This window comes from Triplophysa rosa, linkage group LG5 (genome assembly GCF_024868665.1).
Source record: "Triplophysa rosa linkage group LG5, Trosa_1v2, whole genome shotgun sequence".
NCBI classification, from domain to species: Eukaryota; Metazoa; Chordata; class Actinopteri; order Cypriniformes; family Nemacheilidae; genus Triplophysa; species Triplophysa rosa.
In genome coordinates this window covers 9,595,266-9,622,977 of record NC_079894.1, presented here as the reverse complement: position 1 = coordinate 9,622,977, position 27,712 = coordinate 9,595,266, and the positions used below count along the sequence as shown (strand labels likewise).

At 37.9% G+C, this 27,712-nt stretch overlaps 4 protein-coding genes across 6 annotated transcripts; 2 read left to right on the top strand and 2 right to left on the bottom strand.

Annotated features, from left to right (window-relative positions):
• Positions 1–3,279: 3,279 nt before the first annotated feature.
• On the bottom strand, positions 3,280–4,058 carry insl3 (insulin-like 3 (Leydig cell)). Its single transcript, XM_057335147.1, has 2 exons — positions 3,872–4,058; positions 3,280–3,760 (listed from the first exon to the last, which is right to left on the bottom strand). The coding sequence occupies exons 1-2, from the start codon at positions 4,056–4,058 to the stop codon at positions 3,492–3,494; spliced, it is 456 nt and encodes a 151-aa protein (XP_057191130.1). The 3' UTR covers positions 3,280–3,491.
• A 707-nt stretch (positions 4,059–4,765) lies between these two features.
• Positions 4,766–8,514, bottom strand: si:rp71-39b20.4 (potassium voltage-gated channel subfamily V member 2). 2 transcript variants are annotated; one of them, XM_057334568.1, is made up of 2 exons: positions 6,974–8,514; positions 4,766–4,874 (listed from the first exon to the last, which is right to left on the bottom strand). In XM_057334568.1, the coding sequence occupies exons 1-2, from the start codon at positions 8,291–8,293 to the stop codon at positions 4,812–4,814; spliced, it is 1,383 nt and encodes a 460-aa protein (XP_057190551.1). In that variant the 5' UTR covers positions 8,294–8,514; the 3' UTR covers positions 4,766–4,811. The 2 variants fall into 2 exon arrangements, with proteins under 2 accessions (XP_057190551.1, XP_057190552.1); XM_057334569.1 differs by lacking the exon at positions 4,766–4,874 and adding an exon at positions 5,015–6,196.
• Positions 8,515–9,888: 1,374 nt separating this feature from the next.
• rps28 (ribosomal protein S28) lies at positions 9,889–12,204 on the top strand. 2 transcript variants are annotated; one of them, XM_057334413.1, is made up of 4 exons: positions 9,889–9,974; positions 10,248–10,295; positions 10,732–10,854; positions 12,093–12,204. In XM_057334413.1, the coding sequence occupies exons 1-3, from the start codon at positions 9,936–9,938 to the stop codon at positions 10,852–10,854; spliced, it is 210 nt and encodes a 69-aa protein (XP_057190396.1). In that variant the 5' UTR covers positions 9,889–9,935; the 3' UTR covers positions 12,093–12,204. The 2 variants fall into 2 exon arrangements, with proteins under 2 accessions (XP_057190396.1, XP_057190397.1); XM_057334414.1 differs by having other exon boundaries at positions 12,090–12,204.
• A 7,890-nt stretch (positions 12,205–20,094) lies between these two features.
• angptl4 (angiopoietin-like 4) lies at positions 20,095–25,348 on the top strand. The gene is made up of 7 exons (XM_057334982.1): positions 20,095–20,704; positions 21,373–21,483; positions 21,626–21,716; positions 23,202–23,315; positions 23,470–23,565; positions 23,886–24,164; positions 24,256–25,348. Exons 1-7 carry the CDS (start codon positions 20,201–20,203, stop codon positions 24,438–24,440), a joined length of 1,380 nt encoding a protein of 459 aa, XP_057190965.1. The 5' UTR covers positions 20,095–20,200; the 3' UTR covers positions 24,441–25,348.
• Positions 25,349–27,712: the final 2,364 nt, after the last annotated feature.

Below are 27,712 nucleotides of genomic sequence, written 5' to 3'. Positions count from 1 at the left end.
TTTACTCTTTAAAACGTTGCATTTGACTCCCTAGCTCAACTGGTACAGCAAGTGCAGCAAAACGATAACACAAACTTTTACTTCACTTAGTTATTATGAAAAAAACATGACACCATGTGAGCAGCCAATAACTGACATGTCATAGCTGAAAAAAATTATATTTAGCCCCGTACCGCAGTAACTTACCGCACTAATACAACATATGCATGCAAGACAGCATCCAATTAATATTAATGGTTGTGTTCTCTTGATTGCTGAGAGGGGCCACGTGTGGCGATAAAGTCTCAGTGGTAAAGCAGAGCCTATTAGAGATCTCCTGCGAGGACATCCCTCACAGTGTGTGCACTATATAATTGCAAGTGCTGATTGTCAGAACAGTGATCCAGTTTTCGTTGAATTCACTAGAATCATCAGAAGATTATTTACTCGGATGCATTTGGAGCATATAAGCATCCAGATTGTTCTCTGAGCAGCTACTTACATGGCACTTATGTGGAAGCTGAGATTGAAACGGCAAGCGCGTGTAACAGGGATCTCCAGTGTAACACGGCCGACATAATGGCGTTGTAGCTCAGCACCACTGCAGTACACCTCCGCTGCAGCCTTAATTATGCATAGCAGCTGTAGTGAGAACAACCCACTCACACACAGGGGAAGTGCAGGGACAGGAAAGCAGAAAAGAAGAGTGTGGAGAGTGGGAGTGAGTGAAGTCTGTTTGCACTGCTGAGAGGATGTTAGAACTGGAAAAACAGAGACAGAGTGGATTGTTTTCTCCCATTGATGGACTTATGTTATGACAAGAAGTTTGTGATGCATTGGTGGACTTAAAGGCACAGTTCACCCAAAAAGAAAAATTTTGTCATCTTCTCACCCTCGAGTTGTTCCAAATCTGCATGAATTTCTTTGTTCCGATGAACACAGACAAAGATATTTGGAAGAATGCTTGTAACCAAGCAGTTGGCCACCATTGACTATGGTAGGAAAAATGACAATGGTAGTCAAAAGTGTCCCAGAACTGTTTGCTTTCCTACATTCTTCAAAATATCTTCTTTTGTGTTCAACAGAACAAAGAAATGTATAAAGCAATTTTTCCCACTATGGTAGTCACTGGTGGCAAAGACCTGTTTGGTTACAAGCATTCTTCCAAATATCTTTCTCTGTGTTCATTGGAACAAAGAAATTTATACAGATTTGGGACAACTTGAGGGTGAGTAAATGATCACTGAATTTTCATTTTTGGGTGAACTGTTCCTTTACAATATCTGCTGGGTTTAATTATTGTTGTTACTTAAGTGAAATAAATATTACTTAGAAACGATAACACTTGTGTGTTTAAGGTTGTCACATGTAGTGCCATAGCTAAAGTGGAAACATATCGAAGGGACACAGGTGCAGGGAGCCCACAACAATTTAAGTTGTATAAGCTATAATGGTCTCAGATCTACATACAGTCAGGACAGAATTACTAGCTATGCTCCCAACATGTATATTCTGTGATGTGTGGTCAAATTCAGCTAATGAGAAAAACATCCAGAGCATCAGCCAACCCAAATTATATTCAGTATCCCCCTCTTACATATTTTTTGTGCATCCACAGCATATGTATAGTCAGGATGCCTCACTCGCACATCATTTGTTATAAATCCATTATTTTCGTTTTTCCTGGACTGTTGAATAAGTGACAGTAATAGACGAAGGCCCAGAGGAGGAAGATGAAGACATGCTATCAGAAGCAGCTGTGACACAGCAGCTGGTCTGACAGAGTGGATGTGGCCTGAATACACATTTGCTAATCAAAGGTGATAGTGGAAGGTCACAGCTTGTCTGTTTGTGTATGTGTCGGGAAGGGTCAGGTTTTGTCTATACTGGGAAAGCAAATGTATAGTGGGAGCCAAATGTACACACAAAATGGCTTACATGCCACCTGCCTTAATATCAACAATGTCTTAAAAATCTAAAAAGCAAGAAAGGATTTCTGTGAGGTGACGTTAGGTGTGGGGGTGTAGTCAATAATAATGAATATCAATAGCTCAGAATAAAAACATTACAAATCAAAGTCTCCACCAAGATTGAAAATGTGTGCATGTTTGGCTATAGACGGACACGTGCGCGGCGCCTGAGTTTGGCTAGTGTTTAATAATATAACTATTTATATTTTATTAAATTTATATTCAGATTAATTTGTATTATTATTTTACTGTATAATAATTGTATCAAATAAACGATTTGTTGAATTTTCAAAATATTAATTTTGAATAAATTCAAAATATTGGATAGACTAGTTTAGCCAAGTAACGGTTCTTCTCGGTTTCTTTTGATTGTTATCATAAATAATCTACAGGCACTCTATTGTTTGTGAATGTGTACCGGAAGTTAAATTGAGGTCACAAAAGTGTGCATGCGCAGTATCGTTTGTTTATGTTGTTAAGAGAAACCTACTTGCAAATTTGTAAAAATAAATATCCTCACTGAAATACCTTAGTGAAACATGTCTGTTTGAAGTGATCCATACAAAAATTTATATTTAAAAAATATTGAAACTTTTACACATTTGGCAGACACTTTTATCCAAAGCGATGTACAATAATTTAAGTTATACATTATTACTAAAATTTTTATCAGTAAGTGTTTCCTGTGAATTCAACCCACAAACTTTTGCTCTTGCAACGCTCAACCAACTGAGATATCAGACAAATCATATTTTGCTTTAGATCTAAGGAAATCAGCAGGTTTGTGTAAGTTATGTATTGTTATTTTTCCCCATTTCTCTAATATTGTAAAAATGTAAGTGTATTTCTATGATATTGATCAGAAGCTGAGATTGGTGCCCATGTTCAATAAGTTTGAACAAAGAATTCCTGTAGCATATTTATAAAACACACGTTGATGAAGTTTCATGTTCTTATTTTTGAAATAATACAGTAATTTTAATTATGCTTATGATACTCCCTCTAGTGGTGTGTTTGTAATATTTCGCTTGTACGTTGGACCACGTGACGTGCTGTTGTTAAAATCAGATCAGATTAACTATTTTGCTCTATAAACTCTATACCAGCTCTGTTGTTGAAAATGTAATGAATCAATCACTATTTTATTTTGAATTCTTAGAGTTCTAGAGTTTATTTGCCTAAATCATTTATCATATACACAGCAAATGATCATTTCGCCAAAAGTATCATTTTCAAATATGCATTGCACAAAGGTCCCCGTGTTCCTTTTCGAGATTAATAATGCAGTAACAATCTAAAATCTGTTAAAACATTTCACAGCTCAGCATCACAGTATTTTATATCATTAGCATTTACAGACAAAATTGCTCTGTGAAATCACCCACAATTTCATGCATGTAGCCTACTCTGTATTTACAGTCATCTCATATTAGTGCTTGCATAGTATATATTTAATGAATAATAACTTAATATACCAGAGTTTAAGAAATCCTGTGGTGGAGAGGATATCCAAGCTCTCTGTCCTAAGAGTAAAGTGTGAGCTTAGCAGTATTGAATCAGTTCACTCATAGTGCATCCCGAAGTACAGCACACGCCGGCTGGCCCGACATCACGCCGGGTTCTGGAGGACGTGCTAACATCCCGCACAGTTGTGGAGTGTAACAGAACCTCTGCTGATGGACTCGTGTGGGAGGCGGGATGCTCGGTCATGCTTTCAGTGGGCTCAAACTCTTTCCACTGCTCCTCTTCACTGGCTGGGGTCCATTTCTGGTTTGCAAGGAGATCCCCGTTGAGCAGGTTTTGAAGACTTCCTGAAAGAAAAAGATAGACAGTATTTAAAAATCAGAGGGCGCAGTAATAGATAGAATATAAAGAAATCAGACATATAAAGCGAAATGAATGTCTGAAAAAAGTAAACCTACTGTCGGGCTTTGTGTACAGAGGGCTGGAATCAGGCGCATGTCGTTTAAATCGAGAGCTCCCACACGACGTGACCACCATCCGAATAAACTCGCGGCCACAGAGCTTCACCCGTATATCTTGACTCTCAGATTTGGCGCTTTCAATAAGAATGAAAAAGGTTAAAGATGCAAACCACTTCATGTTCATGATGTTTCTTGTGATAATTTTTTTTTTTGTTGGATTAATTCAAGTACTACAGGCTACCTTCTTGGATAAATATGGGGGTTTATATACTCCAAGTGCCAGCCTGGCTCTTGGAACAATCCATTTGGCCTTGAATGAAGAAAATCATGTCCTGATCTTTAAGGCCTTCAAGGCTGAAACTTATTAGATAAAATACAAATATGGCAGCTATGATATGATATATTGCCTGGGGTCAAGGAAAATTGAGACGGTCTGTCGAGTTTTTCGTATTTACGTGATTAACACAAGAAAAATAATTGTCAAAGAAAGGTCATGTTTTTCATATTTGAGAATAACGGTAACGATTCATAAAAAAGTATGCCTAAATGAACATACAGTAGATAGCCAGCAGATTTTAGTTATTAAAGTGGGTTACATTCCACCTAACTGGAGGATGTCCTTTGATGGCTTTTAACAGTCCAAATAATAATAAACAGGAAACAAATATGCATGTGTACTGTCATTAGTCTCTCAAAATAAACACATTAGTGATTCCCGTGTTGACTGAGTTCACCGTATGATCTCCTAATTGACCATTATGCAGTAATTCTCAGCTGTCTATGACAGAGACTGACCTTTGTTATATAGTTATATATAAATATAACAAAAGCCATTACCACGCAGCTGTCAAGGGTCTTGTCTTTACATTCCCTTAATTGATGTTGAACATTTCACTCAAAACACTGCATCACAGGTCCTCTTGAGCCCTAAATCCTATTAGGCATTAGTCTGATCGCTTGACTTCTCATTGAAGGCATGCAGATTTGCCTGCTTCATGTTCTGTGAGAAGATGAAAAATTAAGATGTTCATGAGAAAACTTCGGAAGCAATAAACAAAGCCTTTAATAAAGAGACTTCACTGAGAGTCAGATTTTGCATGGGCTAAATAAAAACTTACTGGTCTCATTTAGACGTGGTGTCATACAGCCTACATACCGTTTATATTGAATTATTTATGTAATGACATACATACAATGAACTCGCTCTCTCTTGGTAATCTTAAAGAAACAATTTTCATATCATGTTTCGTGTATCTTTTATTAGTTTTTCACTGTATAAGGATGCAGAAATATGCAGAAATACTGAACAAAAGGGATTTATCCTTTACCTAAAAAATAGAATAAAATAGATTATAAGTTTCACATGGTAATGTGATGATATTATTGGTAAAATATAGAATTATAATTTAAAGGGTGGGAGAGTACAGGTCTGAACAGTATGAGTCTGAGTCTGGTTTTGAAAAACAAAATCACTTACAAATAACAACAACAACAAAAACATTTCACACTTCTGATCACGGAATCTTTATATATTTAACTTCGAAATAGTCCAAATTTGAGATTAAGTCATCTAAAAAAAGGTAACAAAGTGCCATTATATCCAACTGCAGTACACACAGAATCACATCATATACACCAACAGTGTCTGAAGGCCACATGAGTCCCACTTCTTCTTCATTTATTTTGCTTTAATAAAGAAGAAACCTGAAAAAAAATCTCAGAATCTTGTCTTTGTTTAACCGTAGAGTGCTCCATAACCACGCTGTGTGAACCAAATAGTCATTCGCACTCTTTGTACGACTTTTTCTGTTACAGTAGAGGAATTGCAGTCTGGGCACTGCTTTTAGAGGTGGTTCGCAAATCCTTGGGACATGTCATTTGTAAGCCATCTTAAAGTTAATCGCTTAACTTCCTTTAACCTGGCGTTCCCCGGTCTCTTAAATCCCTATTTAATTCAAGGCAGGCAGGAAACCTGAGCTCTTTGTTCAAGGACAGCAAAGGCATGCTGCATGACAAGGACGTTTAATGTTGACACTGTCCGGTGTGATGTCGACTGTCCTCATCAGAATCCTCTACGGAAGGCTCAAAGCAGCTCTCAAATTTCCTTCGCAGTCTTTTCTTCAGGTTCAGGCCACATTGGACCTTAGTGTTAGTGCACTCCTGGGCCTTCAGCTTGGCGTAATAGTCTGAAAATTTATTGAACAGGATAGAGATGGGCATTCCATTTAGAATGATGCCGAAAGATATGCACCCAAAAGCCACAACTCAACCGGAGTAGGAGATAGGCACCACATCCCCATAGCCCACGGTGGAGATGCTCACCTGTGACAGTGTTAAAAGATACAGTGAACAATTGTGTCAATTTTCACTGTCAATTAACAAAAAGAAACAGATGAGGCAGCTTTTAGTATGTTTCCACATCAGTTTATCGGCTCAGTGATTAAAGTCAAAATGTTGCATACAAGCCAACTCGGTAGGACTTAGTAAGCCTGCAGGAAGTTCCCAACTAATCTAACTTTTCTAATCATCATGGACGCTTCCAATTGAGCTGCATTACTACTAGGTATTATATAAGATTAAACACAGCTGTCAGAGGATAAAGTCCAATATTCAGAAAAGAAAGAACGATCCAAAAGCCAGACAGAGCAAATTATAATAATGATAACAAAAAAAAGCACACAGAAGCTTTGCATTGATAACAAAAATGACAAAATCATAGCAAAAGGAAAGAAAATACTGGAGAAAATGAGATTGTTAAAAACAAACAATGACTAGATCTTCCAATTGTATCACAATTTCTATCTGTATCATATGGTTATTGACATCATGCAAGACCTTACTGTATGTAGCTCCTCTTATCAGTGGTTGTTTTAATGTTATTTTTAATATTTTTTTATTTCTTTTCACCTTATATACTGTATATACTGTATACCCTTTTATTCCTTGATGTGTATCATATAAAGGAAAAGCCGTACAAAAACAATCGGTCAAATTACATTTGAATAGACGCAAGAGAGCCGGAATAGAACTGTTTTCTATTTTCAGATATATGAATTATCTTTATCTTTAATGTTTTGAGAAAATATGAGAGTTACTCACCGCTGCCCACCACCAGGCATCTGGTATGCTGCTAAAGGGGGTTCCTGCAACATCCTGCTCCACGGAGTGCATTAGGGCAGAGAATGTGAAGATGCCCATGATGATGAACAGAAACAGGCAGCAGACCTGTTCGAAGCACTGTCGAATAGTGAAGCCGAATGCCCGCATACCCGTAGAGTGCCTTGCCAGTTTCAAAATGCGAAAGATTCGCATGAGCTTGACAACTTTAAGCACTTTGCTAACTTTGCTTACTCTCGCCATGGTCCTCAGATCATCTTGGACGCTGACATCTTCCTGGTTGGCAAAGGTCTCGAATATCAACTGGATAAAGTAAGGCATGACAGCCACTAAGTCTACAAAATTAAGTGCACTCCTCAAAAAATGCTTGACATCACAAGTTGTTAGCAGGCGGAGGAAATACTCGAAGGTGAAAAAGAGGATTGAGGTGATCTCAACAAACTCCATATAGGTTCTTCCATAGATCTTGTATTTTTTTAATTCACTCACAGTGTTGAGAGTCATTGCTACAATAGAGATGAGGACGAAGAGGCTGGAGAACACAGCAAAGGCTTTGGCAACCATTGAAGAATACGGGTTCTCCATCAGGTCCCATAAAGACTTACGAATGCCACCCAAAAACATAGTCTTGAAACCCTCTTCATTGTGCACAGGCTCGATTTCAGCCATGAGCTCCCTGTTGACTTTAAGATGGTCTTTAATCTCATCTACTTTCTCTTCGTAGAGAATGCGGCAACAGCGAGGAGTGTCCCTTAAGTGTAGGCCCCAGAACTTCATCTCCTCCTCAAAGTTGATGGGACACAGACTCTCCATTACCCACAATACATTGCTACAATAGAAGTGGAAGATGTAGTGGAAGAAAGTAGGATCTCGGTCGAAAAAAAACTCATTGGTGAGGACACAGTAGTCGTCACAGAGCATCAGCTGCCTGACAGGATCTTTGCACAGGGCTAAGGAGCCTATTCTGGTTCTGGGGTGTTTGATAGCCAGGTGCTTGGGGATGATGAAGAGTTTGCCACCTACATTAACATTGATCACAGTTGAATGCCGATGTGGAAATTTTGTTGCTTCATTCTCACTGCTTTTCACCTTGTCTTGATACCTTTTGTCTTTTGTTTGAGGTGATGGAGTATCAAGGTTGTCCATCGACGTCCATGGCTTCACGGAGCTGTCCTGTGAAAAAGGAAAGGCACTCTCTTCCTCTTCTATGCTCTGTGAAAAGTTAGCATTAAGTTTGACACTTGCAAAAAGACTTGACCGCCTCTTTTTCAGTTTCTTGAGATGTCTTCTTGGAGGATCCATTATTACAGTGGCTTTCAAAAGCTTTTTGCAGAAACCTAAAACGTATCTTCCAGATTTACTGTCTTGTTAGGAAAAGAAAAAATGTCAGATTCTACATTCCAAGTGTAAACATCCCACATCCAGCTTCAAGGAAATGTCCAAACGGATTAAGAAGACATCTTACGCGGCTTCTGGCTTTTAGGAGTTTGTGATATAGCTCAAATGACAGAAAGAAAAAGCAACTGTATTTGTTTCGGCTGAACAGAAGATCAGGAGTTGAGGATTTTGCCCCACCTCACTGATGCCGTAATCCTATTGCTGTTTTTTCTGTTCCGGCACAGTTAAAAATACAGTCATGAGGATTAGTGTTGTGATTTAATTTAAGGATTGAGCCCTAAGAGGAGGGATGGCAGAGGATAAACAGCAATAAAGTGAAGCTATACGTTTATTAAATGATCGCTGTTTATTTCAATTTATAGTGCTTTTAAATAACATATTAATCTAATTTCGTGTCCTGTCTGGACAATTTACAAAATCCAATATGAAAATCATCCAATCCCATTATTTCTTTATTTTGTTCTGCTTCTTTTCCTCTATTTTCACATCATCTCAGTTGACTGTTATGCTTATTTTACCATGCACAGATGCAAATAAAGCCATATCACAGAATATAAGAAAAAAATCCCACATACAACAGAAAAAATCTGATCGTTGCATATGGTAATAGTATTGTAATGTGTGATATAGATAAACCTTATGAATGCTAAATACTTTTTAAAAAGATTTTAAACTTGCATCATAGCATTGTAAAGAACACATCAACAATATGACCTTTAGTTGCTGTTATTTGTTTGATATCACATTGGCCAACACATAACCAACTACATTTTTTATTAGTTTTCTATGTCATTGCTTTTCTGTTTGCAAGTCCTTTAAGTGTTTCAAAGTCAATTTTCATCTCCAGTATAAACTGGACAATATTTGATTTCCTTTCAGACCACTTACATTTGTGGATGTGAAACTTTGCAAATAAAATAATATTTAAAATAATATTGCTTTGGCCATTTTACTATTTTCATAGAAAAATATGACATCCTTTTTCTGTATGTTAATTTTTATCCAACATAATGACTCAAAACCATGTTCTACATCCATCCAAATAAACCTGGTATACATACAAAAAAAGATGAAAAATATTCTCTGTACCAATATTACAAAATACACATGAATCGGACAGACCATTTTTTATCTGAATTCCCCTCGGAAGTGATCACCCCTATGCCACACTCTGGGGGGAGTAGCGCAATCCCCATTTAAATTCACGTTGTGAATGTAGCAATAAAAACCAAGGTAATTCTATCTTTATCTGGAGCGACGTTTTGTGTGGTGTTCCCCACCTGAACTGCCCTTTATGGGCGCAAAAACGCCTATTTTTGCCCATAAACTCGTCACCTCGTGATCCCGGAAGCGGAAATAAACTTGTTTTAACTGTAATAATCGTATAATAATTTTAAGTCTGAATTTCATTCAAATGTGTATTTTCAAAAATAATATTGACATATGACAAATAATAAAACCTGATCAATTGAAAAAAGTGATCTTGCAGCGGGTATATAAATTCCGTTGAGACCACGTGACTTCCTTTCCGAACGAAGCTGAAATCATGGATGCCAGCCGCGTGCAGCCCATCAAGCTCGCTAGAGTACGTAAAATAACATTTATTCAATATTGTAATTTATAACACGTAATTTGAAAGTATCTATATGTTGCCGTTGACCGGGAAATCTTAATTGAACATTTTTAACCGTTTTACATTCATTTCTCATGTCTAGCGATGCTCGCCATTAGGCCTTTACTTAGCATTAGCATCCTGCTAACCAGCAGAATGATGCTGAACAACGGCATATACTTTTTTCCCCTGCACAAATGAAGCAGAAAGCAGTTCTCTTTGTGATAATATACCGTTTTATTACAGGTTACAAAGGTGCTGGGAAGAACCGGCTCCCAGGGACAGTGTACCCAGGTGAGTCCAGAGTGAGGTCCTCATGCTCGGTTCAATGAAAAATCGTTCGGTTTTATGCAGACATAAATGATTTCAACACCGCGTCAGCATATTTTTTGTGTGATTATTTTCATTAAAACATACTTTCATTTTGTGATGCCCTGTCGGTGCATTTCGTTTTTAGTGTGACTATAAGAGACAAAGTATGTTTATGCCTAATTAATAAATGGAAATGTATGTTGTAGGGGGGGCAAATACCAGTGCTTGTAGCCACACTGCATGTGCGTGATTTAAACCTTTTGATTAGGACGATAATCAGTGGTTTCAGTGAGTGGTGTTGACAAGTATTAATATGTGATTGTTTTTGTAAGGGTATCCAGCAGACATGAGGTAGGTTATGTTTTGTACTTTCTAGCTTTGTTTAGGTTAACGGTTGTGTTTTGATCCACTGTCACAGGTACGAGTTGAGTTCATGGATGACAGCAACAGATCTATCATTAGGAACGTGAAGGGCCCAGTCAGAGAAGGTGATGTCCTGACACTTCTGGAATCTGAAAGAGAAGCCAGAAGACTTCGCTAGGTCAGTAAATCTGTATGTAATACAGTGGGTTACCTTAGATTCTTTTCTGATAAGAAATGGAAGATTAACTTAAATATTTAGCATTTAGAAAAATTGATAATGTACACTTTTTAATAGGGGTGGGCCGATCCCAATACTCTGGATCGGGTATCGGAAGTGGTGGGACGATCCAAAATCCGATCCTGTGCTGAATAATATTGTCAAGCGTTAAGAAGGATGAGCTCTTAGGAAACCGCTGTAAGAGTTTTCATGCGCTAAATTTGAACATTTATGTCATGCGATAGCTTTATGTGAGGAGAAAACAAAAGATCATTAAGTTCATGAAAACTCATCTGTCACTCTCCATTCAGCAAACTCTAGTGTTCGGTGATAGTCAGGACGCTACTTTCTCCAAATTATGTTTGAATTATTCTGCATAATCACTAGATAATAGTCTTTAGTATTGTTTAAAAGGATTGTATTTTGCTGGAGTTGGTAATCACTGATGGGTGTCTTAAATGAAAGCATTAGAAGCGGTCTGAGTAAAACGCGTCGCTCACACACAATAAATCTGTTTTTAAACCTCTGATTAAAAGGCTCAGTAAACTGTTGGATGCAATGCACTTTATGTAAAACACATAACATATCTCTTACCTTTGTGTTGTAACTGTTATGAACTACAGAAGAAGGTGCGTTAAGCTCGTCATCCAGCTCCCAGAATGCGCAATACGTGTAGAGAAGTGGATCCATTAAGCGCATCATTCTGCACCCGGGATGGGCATGGGCCCTTTTGTGCCACTTTTCATTAGAGCAGATATGTACAACAGTGAAGTATTTTCACTTTGTGCATGTACATTTTTCAAGTATCTGTACTTTATTAAATTTTTACTTTGAAAAAAAGTATTGCATTACATTGTGAAGCGTATATCATTATGTTCAGTCAACTTTCATAAATACGTTATAGTTTTGTTCAATACAATAAAATGCATGCAATTCTACACTGATCAGGAAAAAGAAGTACTAGTATTGAATCGGATCGGTAAAGGAAAAGCTGGTATCGGCCCACCCCTGCTTTTTAATGGACTTGGAATTTGAATAGCTTTAGCTATAAGTTTCTCACAACAAAGCATATCATGCTATTAAATGTAACCGTGAATTGGTGTAAAGAAGACCTGGTTGTCCAGTCGCAATTTTCTGTCAGAATTGTGGGTTAGACAATTTGATTTAAGTTCTAATCTTTTGTCTGTTTTCCTCAGCAGTTTGTGAAGACCTGCAATGGCCTAACCAGTACTCGGAGCACATCAACACCAGCTCTTCAGTTGTCAGTACAATGTCATTTGCAGTTTGAAATAAAACATTTTGTCAATTAAATGGTCTCTCTATTCTTAATAAGGCAAATGAGGTGTTTGGGGGGAGAAATTAAGTACATTTCTCTGGGATAGGTGTGGAGGGAGTTTGTTTCAATATCCTGATATAAGTAGGCAACTTGGATTGATGTGATGTTTTTGGAAATTTTAAATAAGGCTACCATGATAAATATTAATTATATATTAATCATATATTATTATATCATATAATATTAATCATTATAAATAAATGAGCTAACTATAGTTTATGAACATTGAATATAATAAGTAAGCTCAAATCAAGTTTTGTTTTCGATATATGAGGGGCAGGTATTACTGATTTAAGTTATTTAAAGTTGTCACAATATACGAGTTTATCTCAAGAGATCCTTACACGTGGTTGGATCTGTTTGTGGTGTGCTTTTACATTCCAATTCCGTTTTGAGGTATTACTTCAGTCGTTGGTCATAAGATGTCCACGAGATGGCGCGCTGTTGATTGTAAGTGTGGCCTATCCCAGGCACCGACACAGCCCGTGTATAAACCGCAAGAGCTGTTTGTTTTTGCTTTAAAGGCTGACCAGATTCTTTTGTTTTGCAGATGTTTAGGTCAGAGGCTCATTCATTGTTTAGATTAGTTTTCTGGTCCCCATCTGGTGTCCTTTATTATCAAAATTATACTAGTGGGTTGTATATCAGCAGCACTGATTAGTGCACATAGCATTTGCAATTTAATGAAACCTTATATTCTGCCAATGATGATTTAAAAGGGGGACAGTTCAAATTACTCTGCAAAACAAGTCTGTTGCCTACTGACTGTTGCTCTAAAAAGGTGAGTCATGCAACTCGAACAAAAGCCATCAAGTTCCTGTTGAACCGCTTCCAACAAGACAGACTTGAAAGCAAAAAAATACTTTTTATAACAGTCCTATTTATGCACAGCCATCAGACTGTGAGGTGTGTGTCTTCAAAGGACATAAGTGCATGAGATAGCTTGAATGTTTATCCCCGACTGTCTTCATGTCCCTGAGTTCTCATGTTTCTCCCAGGGAAAACAGGGTGACTGTCGGACAAACTCACCAGGGTTTGTCACCTGCGGTAAACATCCTGATGCTGTGCAGTGCATGAACAAGAGAAACCATTAAATGTTATCAGGTCATTGTGCTTTAATTATATTGACACAGACATTTTAAAAGATGTTATTTGTTAAATAGGTGCATGTAAGAGATGTAAAAGGCATCCCAAGTAGACTAGTAGTGTGCTTTCTTGTAAATGAATCACTTACTGTCAAAGTTAAATTAGCCCTGACCTAGTCATAGTCGACATAGTCGTGCAACCTTTGTTCATTCTACATAGGGTAGCTATGCCTGAACCTCTGCATCCATTAAACAACAGAAGTGAGCCAATGAAGCATTGAGTTTCACTTGGGTCAGTAAGCAGAAAGACAGGTCTGACCCTTCTCCAGTTTCTTTGTGCAATAAGTGAATTGTAGTGATGCAGTTCTAGAGGAAACCACTGTAATTCAATGCTCGTAGGTCTGCAATCACCAATGTTTATAAAGTCAATGTCATTTATACAGAGCACAAGGGTGCTGGACATGTAGCACCCTTTGACCCAAGTAGGGTGCCCAAAAATACCTTTCAAAGACAGACAGAGAAATAACTGTGCATTGAAATTTAATCTTAACTCTCGCCCTGTCTATATTAAAATGACTCACAGTTAACTGGGTTGGTTGTAAATACTATGGGCTCAGGGGCGGGCCGGCCATATGTAATATCTCAACTTTTCCTGATGGGCCGCTAATGTATGGGGTCGTAATTGACGCTCGGGCCTGATAAACTGACGTTATTAACACGAATGCACGCACGAAGGCATTAGCGAGACGGACACGTATACATGTAACGCAATAACACGTCACCGACACCCCCCCAACCCCCCCCCCCTCGACACAAATGGTGGAGGGCCGATGTGGGCCGAAAACTCCAGGGCCATTTTTGCTTCCCAATCCGCCCCTGTATGGGCTTAACATCTATTGGGCCCTTATCTTTAAAGGCTTCCTACAAGGACATTAACATGCTTACAATTTCATCAGATTACATGGAAATATACGTTTTTAATCAAAGAAACTAAATATACTGCTTTTTAAGTTCAATTCTTGCTTTGTCTTAAGACAACAGCATTTTTCTCAGTTAGCCATTGAGTGTGTTTTCAAGTACAAGTGAAACAGGGCAAAGGTTCAAGGGCAATTCTGATGTTATGGTGAGCCCTCAAGAACTACAGATCACAAACAAGTCTGATTAGATGATGACCTTATAAAAAAGAAAAAGTATAAATGACAATACTGGTTTTATCTATGGAAAATAAGTCTGCAGTCTACACATCACTTTTTTCAAACAGCATGTGTATGCAATGCAAGTTAAAATAAAAGAAAGGAGCTAAATCAATGGTTTTCTAGACATCCCAAGTACCTGGCGTTTTCAGCTTTTGCAGAGTTAGATTTTTCTCCGTTTCTGGAATATGTAGAGACATGTGGCCTATCATGCATATCATGGAAAAATGCACTGCCTGCACAATCCCAGCTCTCTGTTTATTCTGCCTATTGTATAAGACTCTTCAGGGAATGTAAGATTAACAAATCCCTAATGTTGTTTATTTTTAAAAGTCATAGGGGGTTCGGCTATACCAGATGTTCGTAAAGTTAAAAAAGTTCCCAACTTGTAAAGTATTTTATAATATGCTGGAATCCATTTGAACGTGCAACCTGATTGACCTTACAGATATGTAAGAAAAATCATTTTAACAGAAAACAGAAAACATCTATTCATGAATGTTCCAGACTGAATGGCTCTGTCAGACATATTACTTGCAGCTGAAAGCAAATTACATTATGACAAACATGAAATGAAAAATTAATGAATAGAAGATACGAGTCCTCCAACTCAACGATTTGGCAGAAGTTTTAGAAAATCATGTTTTCTAACATTAATTATTTCAAATTCTAAGATTTAAATATTCATCAAATAATACGTGTGCGTGTTTTAAGATCCTTGCTGTGTTTCTCATTTCTGCAAATTCGGACACATTCACATTTTGCACAAACCATCAGAATCTGAAAGAGCTTTATTGCCAAGTGAGCTTTACACACACAAGGAATTTGTCTTCCAGTGCACATATAGTTGAAAGTGACAAGACATGTAACAAAAATAATAAAAATAAAAAATATGCAGTACACTTTTGAAAAAAGACAATATATGACAAAAGAGCAACAGAGTAACAGTGTATTGTATGTACAGATGTGCTATATACAGTACAAGTTGTAATGTGCTGTATACAAACTATGTAAGGGAATTGTAACAGTATTAAATCAGTAGCCTAAGTATAATAAGTAAATAGATATGAGTATAAGTAGTTGGTATTGCACATATTTTATTGCACAGTGGGGGAGAACATTTAATCTGTTGAAGTAGATGGCCTGAGGAAAGATACTTTTCTTATGTCTGGCGGTTTTGATGCTTAGTGCTCTGTAGAACCATATGGGGTGACTGGTTGAAACCGATTTAGTGAGTCTTAAGAAGAAATGGAGAAGTGATATCTTTCATGTCATTTATCTCTACAACAGCTTCAGTTTATACACTACATTCTTGTTCTCCATTATCTATTATAATAACCAAAAAACTATACAATTTAAATTCACACTATACTGACAATATAGGGTGTCAATATGTTTTGTTTAAAATCATTTTTACAAGTCTGCCCGAACTCAACACATTTTAAAGCATCCTGTGATTGTACATTTACAGACCCTGGGTAAAAATGCACACATCTGCAACTGACAACCGTTACAGCATTTAATCATCTGTAAAATCTGTACATCCTCAACTTTTTTCAGCCTCAAGGGTTCTAACAGATTCAGCTATGCACAGTGCTTGAGTATGCATGGGGAAATGATTTGGAAAACATCTGCGTAATCAATTAGTTTTCAGTTATACTTTAGGCTATATGTATGCATTTCTACACCTCTCAAATACGATATAAAATATAAATATAAAATAACAACATGCACAACCTAACTGAAAGGGCACAGGGAATATCTGATGCCTGCATGTGTTCAGAATGTGAATAAGCTACAGCTGTTGCATTTTGTCATGTCGTTTTAAAGATGGTCCGCTGCGCCAAACTGCTGTTATCTGCTGATTAATCGCTTTATTTAGATGTTGAGTGACACACAGCTTTACACAGTAATGTCAGTAGCAATTAATAGAAAAAGAGCAGATAATCTGATGAAGCTACTGAAGTTACATAAATGGATCTGTTTAAGTTTCCTTACTCCAGGTCCTTAGTATATCATTTTTGAACAAGATTCTAATATTATTCCAATTACATGACAAAAATATATTTATAAGTACAGAATAAGTCAAGTGTAAGCAGTAAACTTAACCAATAAAAGCTATTCTATAAATGTTCATCCTTTCTAAATAGCTGTATATTTGTACAATTGTGTTGTCAGAGACAAATGGTTTGTTTGACTATTAAGATAATAAGGTACACATCTGTAGGTCAATATGACCTGAAGCTAAATATTAACTTATATTCCTACAAACAAAGGTCAAGGAGCAACAAACCGGAACTGCAATACAAAATGTACAACACATTCATGTGAGATGTATTACTCAGAATATACATACAGATATAGATATGGAGATAAGATATAGATATGAAATACAATATGTTAGTAATATAGTAGTCTTTGACATATTAGTATTACATAACTGACAGCATATTCAGTTTTGTTATATACTATAAGATTGTTCAAATATTTTTGTCAGCAAATCAGATTTTGGTATTAAGAGAAATATGTCAAATTGTTAAAGTGCAAAGCGGTTCAGTATGTCCTGCACTATGCCGTGCCTTGCATCATAGACACACTGAGGAAAAACGGGAGCAAAATAAGAAGTAAACCCAAACAATAGTCCTATAAAGAGAATTATTTGTTCAGGTACAGAAAGAATGTCATTGATGGGATTCACAGCAGGCTATTTTTACCCCATATGTGTTTTCACCAGAGAATATGAGTTGTTTCCTGCTACTTCAGTTTAAGTGTTTGAGAGACAGACCACGGGGTGATAAAGGACATTCTCTGATGAGTCTCTGTAGGATCTGGGTTATGGGAAGATAACCTTCACATTTGTCCACAAGGAGGCAGGCGAACATTAATTCTAACCAGCCCGGGCCCCAAAAGTCTCTCCTTTCAAGCACATACACTGAACACATTCCCAGATGTGGTTTAATGTACAAGCCAGTCAGAACAGAAAGCACTTGTGTTCTGTGCTAAGCAAAGACGTTAGATTGTCATTAACAATGATATTTCTGTGTTGTGATTTTGTTATCAAGCAAGACGTTTTCGACTATATAAACAGCAATAAATTGGCTCCTGTTCTGAAGAAGTCTGAATGATGTGTTATCTTTATTCTTGCTTTCCATTTAAACAGGTGTTATGCACCGATGTAGTTCAGGTCAGATGTGGCTTCTCAAAAAGACTTTAGCGTGAAGTCCACAGAAATACACAAAAAAGAGCAGAAGATACGTGTATGCTTTGTGACAATGCAAATGTCTTGTAGTTGTAGCAAATCACATATCAAACAGCAACACGGTTCAGTTTACGTGCTTATATGGGACAATGCATCTGGATACATGACCCGAACAGAAAAAGAAGATAACATGTTTTTCCTCTCAAACAAATAACAAAACAGGTTGTATTAAAACTGGCTCATAGGTACAGTATACAGATAGGCGGCCACAGTGCAGTGATGATGCAATAACACAAAACAGAGACATCATCTAGTCTAAAACTGGACTGTCAATAGCTAAGAAATATATAAATCATTCTGTTGTATGGTAGTATAAAATATTTAATCCAAACTTATTATTCATATTGAACCCTTTTTTGTACTATAAACTACTCCAACTTTGTCATTTTTGGCTCATTTTTAATCTGAGTTGAAAACCATTAAAATGTATACATTTATGATTATTATACAATGAAAATGATCAGATAACAATATAAGGTTTAATAGGGCTAAAAGAAGAGATGGGATAAATAACGTCTTTTGTCTGTATAACCAAGACTTCAGTATTGTTTCTGGTAGCCATTGGAAAGCATAATAAAATCAAAATAAATTCCACAAAATAAGGCTATTAAACATGAAATAAGTTCAACGTTTTTATTCTGTGGTGCTTACTTCAACCTGCTTATAATTTTGGGGATAAAATGGTTTATATACCTATAATGCTTCTTTCATGCAAATCTGGATTTTCCGCCGTGATACAGATGTTGCACATTTAGAATGTGGGTAAAAGGTCGTCTTGCCGGGTGTAACACCATCTTAACTGGAAGTTTGAAGCACAGCTGTGCTGGTTGTTCCGGTAGCACGTCTAGTGGATGACTAACGCATCAGTGTTTCTGGGAAACGCGTGGAAAGGGCAGATACTGAATATCCTTTACATTCATATGCTAATAACTCTCTTCAAGGCTATTCAGCATCTGAAAAGACTGAACTGCATAGTCTGTGCCTCGCAGATGATGTGTACATTAGATATCCTGGTGGATGAATGTTCTGGTACTTCATTAAGAAGAGATGTGAGGTTTTTGTCTATCAGTAACGGGTGGTTTTAGTAATCAAAAGAATGTTGATTTGTCTTTCATGCATGCACTAACCGAAGGCTGAGCAAAATATGTGGAGTGGTGTTAAAACATTGACAAGCCCCCCCCGAAAAGGTTTAAATGGTACTACATCACCAGCTGAAACAAATCTATTTAAGGTAATGATACAATATCAATCAATAACATGTTAAAGGCACATGGGTCTGAGGTCACGAATATATATAATTCCGAATGAAACTGGCATCTGTTTCAACATCAGTAATTTTGGCTCCACTTACAAATGTTGTTTTGACCATGTTTGCAAAATACACAGCAAAAACAGGAACATTGAACAGCACCCAAATTCTTAAGTATAAACTCAGTAACATTTGTACTTTGATTTCATTCAAGTGAAGTAAACACCTAATCCTTCACACAAGAAGACAAAAGACAAGAAGAAGTGTTGCTTTTCTATGGGCAAGGCACATTCCCAGGCATTACCTGACTGATCCTAGGAGGTAACTGAGTCTGGCCCTCAGAAACCTTTAAATGCTAGTTTTCTGTGCGTGAACTTTCCCCTAATTCTCACACTGCTCCTCCGTGCTCACAGTGGAACAGACCACCTCCGACCACGACACGCAGTTACGGCACGTTCTCCTCATCTCTCCACACAATGCCTCTTTGACAATATGACTTCTAACCAGGAAAACCCCCAATGTTCATTGAGAACATTATGTTTATTTATAGAAATGATGTATAGTTCACAAATGCTATATATTTGGAAATGAATACATAAAAACTTTTTTTTTTCAACCAATCAAAAAGCGACAAACCCAACCATTGGGTTTTAAATGAGCGTTTACCAAACTGAAATGAAACATTCACTTTTAGAAATCCTAGGATTCAATATTTACATTATACCTACATAGATGGACTCTTTGTTTTATAAAGTAATGCTCTTTAAACTGTAATGAATTTAATATTATAACTACCAAATTCAAGTAGCAGCGATACAAAAATTACATAAATAAATTGCTTCATATTTATTATTGTTCTTTGCCAGCTAAACCTACATCTATCAATAAAATAATGAGAAATCATACGAAATCTCGCTGGTTGTATCCAGGTCCATTCTTACATCATGGTCCATGTCTACAGCAAATAGGGTTAAGGAGGCGGAGACTGAAATCTGAGCAGACTCACACACTCCCTCCAGACAGCCAGCCAATCAAAACGCCCTAGACGGCTCAGCAAGGGTATAAAATCGAGTAAGCCCTTCAAGAACATGAGCCTCAGCTCTCGAGAATTCTGCGACAGCTAACAAGAACAAGTCAACAGAACAAGTTAGAATAACCAGAAAGAACAGATACTGCACAAGCAAGATGAAGGTATCACTGGCAAATCTGCTGTGCATCACAGTCTTGGCGAGTTCTGGAACAAGCTCTCCACTGGAGAGGAGGGGAGCTGCTGGCAAAGAGAAGAAAGTTCAGTATGCCGCTTGGGATGATGTTAATGTGCTTGCGCATGGCTTGCTGCAGCTAGGTCAGGGTCTGAAAGAGCACGTAGACAAGACCAAAGGCCAGATGAGAGACATCACAGTCAAGATGAAAGTCTTCAACGTGACCGTATCTGAGCTCGGCAAGCTGACCCAGAGGCTGCTGGAAGACAGCGAAGCACTGAAAGCAAAAGCGCAGAACCTGGAGGAACATGAGAATCTGGTCCTCAACATGTCCATGGATCTGCAGGAGAAAACGGAAGAACTGATCAGAGACAGAAAGAGGGACCAAGAGAGGATGAATAAACTGGAAGAAAAAGTATATGGCATGATGCAAGGAGAAGGTCTGGAAGCTAGCAATGGCAACAACAGTGATGTCCGGCACATTCAGGTATGTGGACAATGTGCTCAATAAAAGTGAAGAAGTGTGTGTGTTTACCAATAGCCACAATAATGTATGACTTTAGACACTTTTTATCAACTGCCTTAACAAATGCACGAAAATGCAAACATTCAAGACTTCATTTGTAAACTAATAAAACAAGAACGAAAACAACAGTTTGAGTACCTTAAAAACAGTGTACAGCTTTAGCAGAATGCAGGATGAGAATATGAGACACGTGTGTGGGCGTGATCGCGCTGCGCTAAACGGCTCCGATAGCCATGGGGTACGTGCGAAACATCAGCCCCTCGCATCCAACGAAAAGTCACTTATTAGCAACCTGTTCACTGTTCAGCCTCGACCTTTGATGCAGGAAGAAACCGCTTTATCTGAACTGTTAATAACACTTGATACACAAGCACCCAGATTAGATTTCAGTCTTTTACTGTGCGCACGGACTTCGCGAGTTCACGCTGTTAACAAGTTACATTACATAACTATAAAGAAAGCCTGTGCCGATTGAAGAGACCGGTTACACTGGAAAATACACGATTTTAGTCACAGCCATAGGAACTGTATTTCCTTTCTTATTTACTTATTTCGGTAACTTGGTTAATGGAAAAAATCTCCCCAGAAGTCTATAGGTAACGGCTAACAAGTTATCTGTTGTGTTGCAGTGGATGCTGGAGGCGCAAAATAAGCGCATCGATGAGCTGGTTGAGCGCATCAAGCAACAGCAAGAAAAACTGGACAAACAAAACATTCGCATTCGGACTCTTCAAAACCAGGTAAAATATTAACAAATTATGAAGCAGGAAAATACAAATATACGAAACGGTGGGATAACTGCGTCATCAAAAATATATATATATATATATATATATAAATTGTAATTATGTATAACGTTATTATATTTCATGTGACATGCAGATTCATATAAAGAACGAGCAAGCTTCTCTTAAACGTAAGGAGGGTGACATTCATCTCAACACGAGCTCTGAACAGCGAGATTCACCTATCGGTAAGCGTCATTTTGTTGTTTTGATACGATTATAAATGTGTGATCTTAAGAGATGATATGGCTTGCGGACAATAAAACTGTAGATGTAATGCCAAAAATATACAAGTGCCGCTTTTGCAAAAATCAAAACCAAAAGCATGCTGGGACATGCAAGACTTGTTTTGCACCTTAAGTGATATTATGAGCTGTTTATGAGACATAATGGAGGTTGGACGTGTTTCAATTAACTGTTAGGTAAAAGATCAGACCCAACAATGTAGCACACAAAACATTTTGTTTCTGACTGTTCCTCAAACGTTTGTTTATTGTCCGAAACCAACCACAAAGTTTTATGAATGCATTTGCGAGCAATGGTTGTCTGTAAGTAGGTGAAAGGTGAGGCTGACTGAAACACATGGAATGAGGGAACGGAGTAGTCATCCAAACTAACGCAATACAGCCTCTCGTGGCCAGTTCTGACATCAGTAGGATTAAAGAATCCTTTAAAAGAAAACACTTTCCCTGGACATGTTCCAAATGTGTGAGAGTTCGTAAGTCAGAGACAGACAATCCCCCTTCAGCCCCCTACCTACCCACTCATCTGCTCAGCCAGCCCTCTTTATTGTAATGATCACAGAGGATCTGACACCTCTCTAATGCCATATGCTTTGAGATTTTGGCCATTTTAGTATTTTTGAAAACAAATGAAATCACACACCGCACATCCGCCAATTGCATACCTACTCTATACAACTACACACATTACTGCATATAAATGAAATAAAATCTCAAATGAGTTGGGTTGCGTTTAAATATAGGGTGTCCTACTTTATTAGTAGTAGCATCGAAACCGAAGACTAAAAAGTCTGCATCCGATATATATCCCCCTGAGGGCTGTTGAGTTGGGGCTCAAATAGCAGCAGCCGCCTCATTCCTTGATCACTCGCTGCCCATGCATTGTGATGTCATCAGAGGGGTGCTGTGCACGTGAAGGAGGCATGCAGGAGCCAAGTAGAGGGGGCAGGGAGGAACAGCCACAGTAAACATATTGCTCTGGGGGATGTCTCTGCTTGGGAACTGGGGGAAAGGTCATGTTTACACCCTCAATTGTTTCAGCCAGGTCAGTGTCGAAATGTGAAGCTCCATTTGTTAGGCAAATGTTTGCAAGGTAACTCGGTTGAAAGAGAAAACGGCATAGCACACGTACTGTGCGAATGAATAACTTGCATAAAGGTACAGAATATACACATTAAACTTCGTTTCAGACAGATATGAGGGTTTGTTTAAGAACAACCGACCAAAAGATTTGGACTGCGGCCTGGATTTCAAAAAACAAGTTTGCTTCTTGGTACTTAGAAGTTCAAGGTTCTTTTTCTGAGATAAGAGTTTGTTATTAAACAGTGAGACATACACGTGAGGGACTTCCATTCTGTGCCAACCCTTACTAAGCAACAGGTGAATGTCAAAGTGATTTTTAGATAAGTAAACATGTTTGTTTTTATACAGTGGTGGCCTCAGACTGTCACGAGTTGTTACTGCGGGGTGAGACTACTAGCGGATTGTACACCATCCAGCCATCTGACTCTCAGCCCTTTGAGGTCTACTGTGAAATGACACCCGGTTAGTGAAAAAAACTTCTTGCATACCTTCTGACCACCTTAAGCATTTTTTTATTTCTAGTGGAGTGTTTAGTGTCACACATCTGAGATCACACATTCCATATTCCAACATACGAACAGCCTGTAATCTGTTTGCTTTGTGTTCCTGTCCGCAGAGGGTGGATGGACCGTCATCCAGAGACGCCAGGATGGATCGGTAGACTTTGATCAACTATGGCAGGCCTATGAGACTGGCTTTGGAAACCTGAATGGTAAGAATCCAGCGTTGTTTGGTTTTCTTTAGGGACACGAAAACAGACTCGTGCGTGTGACAAACTGGTTCTTCTCTCTCAGCACAAAGCTACTTCTCTTTGATTATGTAAAAGTGATTACCACACTAACAAGGGACGCTGAATGCCAGATTAAGAATAGAGAATCAGATCAATCCTGACTGGAGAGGATATCCCAGATCCTTAATACCGCTAATCCTTAATTTAATTGACAAAGTGACTAAATCTCCCATCCTGTTTTTGAACTTTAGATTTAAACAAGGTTACACGTTTGAGTTACACATTTCCTTTGTCATTTTCAGGCGAGTTCTGGCTCGGTCTGGAGAAGATCCACTCTATGTCCAAAGCTGGCAACAACATCCTAAAAGTGCAGTTTTCTGACTGGAGAGATGAGAGTCAGAGCATCACGTACTCCTTCCGTCTGAACGGCCAAGAGAACAACTATTCTCTGCACGTTCTGGAGCGGACTGCTGGGAACCTGGAGAGCTCCCTGTCAAGCGAAGGGTCCGGTGTGCCCTTCTCCACCCGCGATAAAGACAATGACCAGAAGAATGACCTCAACTGTGCCAAACAACTGTCAGGTGAGATGTTTTTATGTATTTTCCACAAGCTATAAAAGAGGTTTCTATGTGCTCGTATTCAATATTCTAACGTTTTCTTTTTGCTTCCCAGGTGGTTGGTGGTTTAGCAACTGTGGCCGCTCGAACTTGAACGGGAGGTATTTTGTAACCCCTGCACCAAAGCAAAGGCATCAGAGAAAACAAGGAGTGTTCTGGAAGACCTGGCGTGGTCGCTATTACCCGCTGAAAACTACCACCATGATGATCGCGCCCGCTGAGATCGAGAACAAGTCATAGAGGACACGAACCTTTCACGTGAAAGACACGAACCACTGGGCGGGGAAAACTGCCGTTCTTAACCTGCCAAATAAATTAGTGGTGCTGGAAAGGTTTAAAGCTCACATAGGAGCGTCTGCCAATCTTCAGATTGTTGATGAATGTCTAGCAAGATTGGTGGACACTCAAATCCCAGTCTGAGTAAAAATGGGCTATGGTGTCTAATCAGATGGAGAAGAACTAAATGTGCCTCGGGCCCTGCAAGAAGCAGCATGTTTTATATGGTGTAGGCCACTGTAAAGATCTGCTACGTGTTAAGACAGATCTAATAGGGAGACAGAAAGTGAGCTGATGCTTTAGCACCATGGCAGCACTAAATAAAAGTGCTCGAGCGAAACATATGGACCAAATAAGCTAAATAAGCTTGAGCCAGTACTTTTAAAATGCGTATTGTAAAGGCACTGTTTATGTTATGTTGCGTCAAGGCATTATCCACAGACAAAGATGCATCAGTAGGTTTGATAATCATGAAAGATTTGTTACCCGTCAGTCATTTTCGGTTGTAAATTATTTTCCGGGTTACGTTCTCTCTTTCAAAAGCTGTACTTGTGTACTTTCCTGTTTTGAAATCAAAAGGAGTTCCTGTGGAGATCCGTTTTCTCAGTCACATTGACTGCCTTTAAACATTTAGAACTGTTACTTCTGTGTACATAACATGTATGCATATCCTTCGTAGCATTACAGCTGTATTCTTGCCAACCTTGAATGTTTATGCTCTGATTTCTACTTTATTTAAATGTTGTACAAATCTTTATGTATTCTCTCTCTCGCTTATAATTTATGTTTCGCATAAAGTAAAACGTTTTGTTATTGTTTTTATAAAAGCGTTTGGTCTTGAAGAGGACCAATAAAGATGAATTTTATTTTACAAAGTCCTCTTTGTGATTGTTTTTGAAGTTTACACATTTCATTTTAATAACATCTCAATACTGTCTACAGTGCATGAAGCACAAGACAGGCTTGTTCAGATCCGATCTTGTTCTCGGGTGTTAAGAGGATGTACAGATCTCTCAGCAAGCGTATGGGGTTAAGTACATTTGAAACACTAAGATGGCAGGTGATGGTGGAATGTCTTGACGGTGCTCAAGCTTGCACTGTGCCCCAGAGCCAACAAACACGGTGCAGCCATTCAGCAGGTGTCTGCACGTGTACCCATAACTTATCTATACACTTTTCATATGTCCATAGGGGTTGGTGTTTGGAAAGTGAACCAAGGAAAGTGGTGTTTTATTTCATGCTACAATTTTACTTACAATAACAGAGGCTTATATTATCATCCAAGGCTAATATGAACATATAGCAGTTTTATTATAAATGACTAGACAACCAATGCACATCACTACAGATTTGATTCTTTGTCTGAACCAAACATTTCTATGTCCTTCAGCGTTGCTAAGAAGCAACACCATATGGTCTTTACCACACGTGAACTTAACCAAAATCAGCTTACTCTTCTGACGTGACTTTAAGTAACCAAGTTAAATTGGCTTGTGAGTGTCACATTCAATGTTTCACACCTGAGACTGACTCTTAATGTGCCAAATTGCCACTAATGAGCTTGTCGATACTTAATTCCAAATGACTTTACTCTCTAGCTGTGATAAGCTGTGTAGATAAATGGAAAAGTGTATAACATGAACAACTTCACAATCAAACACTAACGCTGACGCTAAATTATGCAGTGGATTGCAAAACATACCATACCAAAGAAAAACTGATGGTATAGGACAAGGTCACTGCATGTACTATAGTTTCTATATGTACAGTAAACACATTCTTTATTGGACCATTACAACACCAAGAGCAAACCAGACCCATGCACAAACAAATACTTTTTTCTTATATAACAGCCATTATGTTTAGCTATTATGTTTGTTAAAGCTTCATTCAATAGTCATCCTTTTCGCTAATGCCTATAATTTCAAATAAAGTATTGTTTTTCCTGTTAAGAGCCACTGGGCGGAACATTAAACATTTAGTTTTATAACAACTTCAACTCAGTCATTAAATCTGAAACCCAAACCCTGCAGTATAAACCCCTGTTTTTTTGCATTTCGGTAAGTTGCATTTCACTAAAGAATTGATTTATGCATCGTTAAAAACAAATGTTGCCATTATATTTTTGCTAGATTTTTTTAAGAATATATATTAATAGCTAACATGTGTTTCAATGTTAAACTATTACAGTTTGAGCTGAACACTACCTGCTTCAACAGGAGCCAAGACGATAAATCAGTCCCAAACACAAGGCCAAACAAACACCCCGTCAAAATGGAATGCAGTTGGAAGGAGAGAGATATTCGATCATTTTGACAGAGAAATTTTAAAACGCTTTGTTTGAAAGCCAACATACACTCGAACAAATTTGCACCTACGACGACAAAGGCTAGGCCGCAAAAGAAAATCACAACCTCGTGCATTAAAATGAGGAAAGAACTTGTAAAACAGCGCCATCTAGTGTAATTCCACGCTACGCTAAATTGTTATAGGCAACACATGTAGTATATTGCTCACGATATTTCATTTACAATGGTATATACATTCAGAGCATCTCTGTAGAACCATTTCCCAAAAACAGAAAAACAATTTGTGCTTGTATTATTTATTAGTGAATACATTAGATAATTTAATAGTTGATTGTCCAGTTTTCGGTCTGATCACAATATTCACTTTTAAGAACACAAAATCAATTCCGTGCATGTAAGAGAGGTAAAATAATAGGCTACTGCATTAAATAATAGTAAAATAATGCTGCATTCACATGCATTCAATCTAAATGTGTTTTTTTCAGGTTCTAGTCGCAGACATTCAGACAAAGAAACTAATTAAACCAACCTAATTTTTTCAAATTTCTGATTTATGGAAGCTGGCATCAATAACCGTAAATTTAAGGTTGAAGGCTTAAAAATGAAGGCTGTGTGTATCACTGATGTTGTGTATATTATCTCTATCCCACTTAGCGACAGGAGGTGGCAGTATTTGGTAAATTTTCACGACGCTTGTATGTAGATCTTTTTAAACTGTGGGCCCCGTAATGCAATCGTGAACTGTCGAAATGGAAGAAGTTTTTCATTGAAAAACGTGTCCTGAATTTTATTGCAATCATTTTGTTAACTACGTAGCTTCTTGTTACATCATTTGATGTCAAATGTAAATAGTATGCAGTGTAATGGATTTTGAATATTTGTAAAAATGCACGTGTGGTACACATAATTCACACATATCCCTTACAG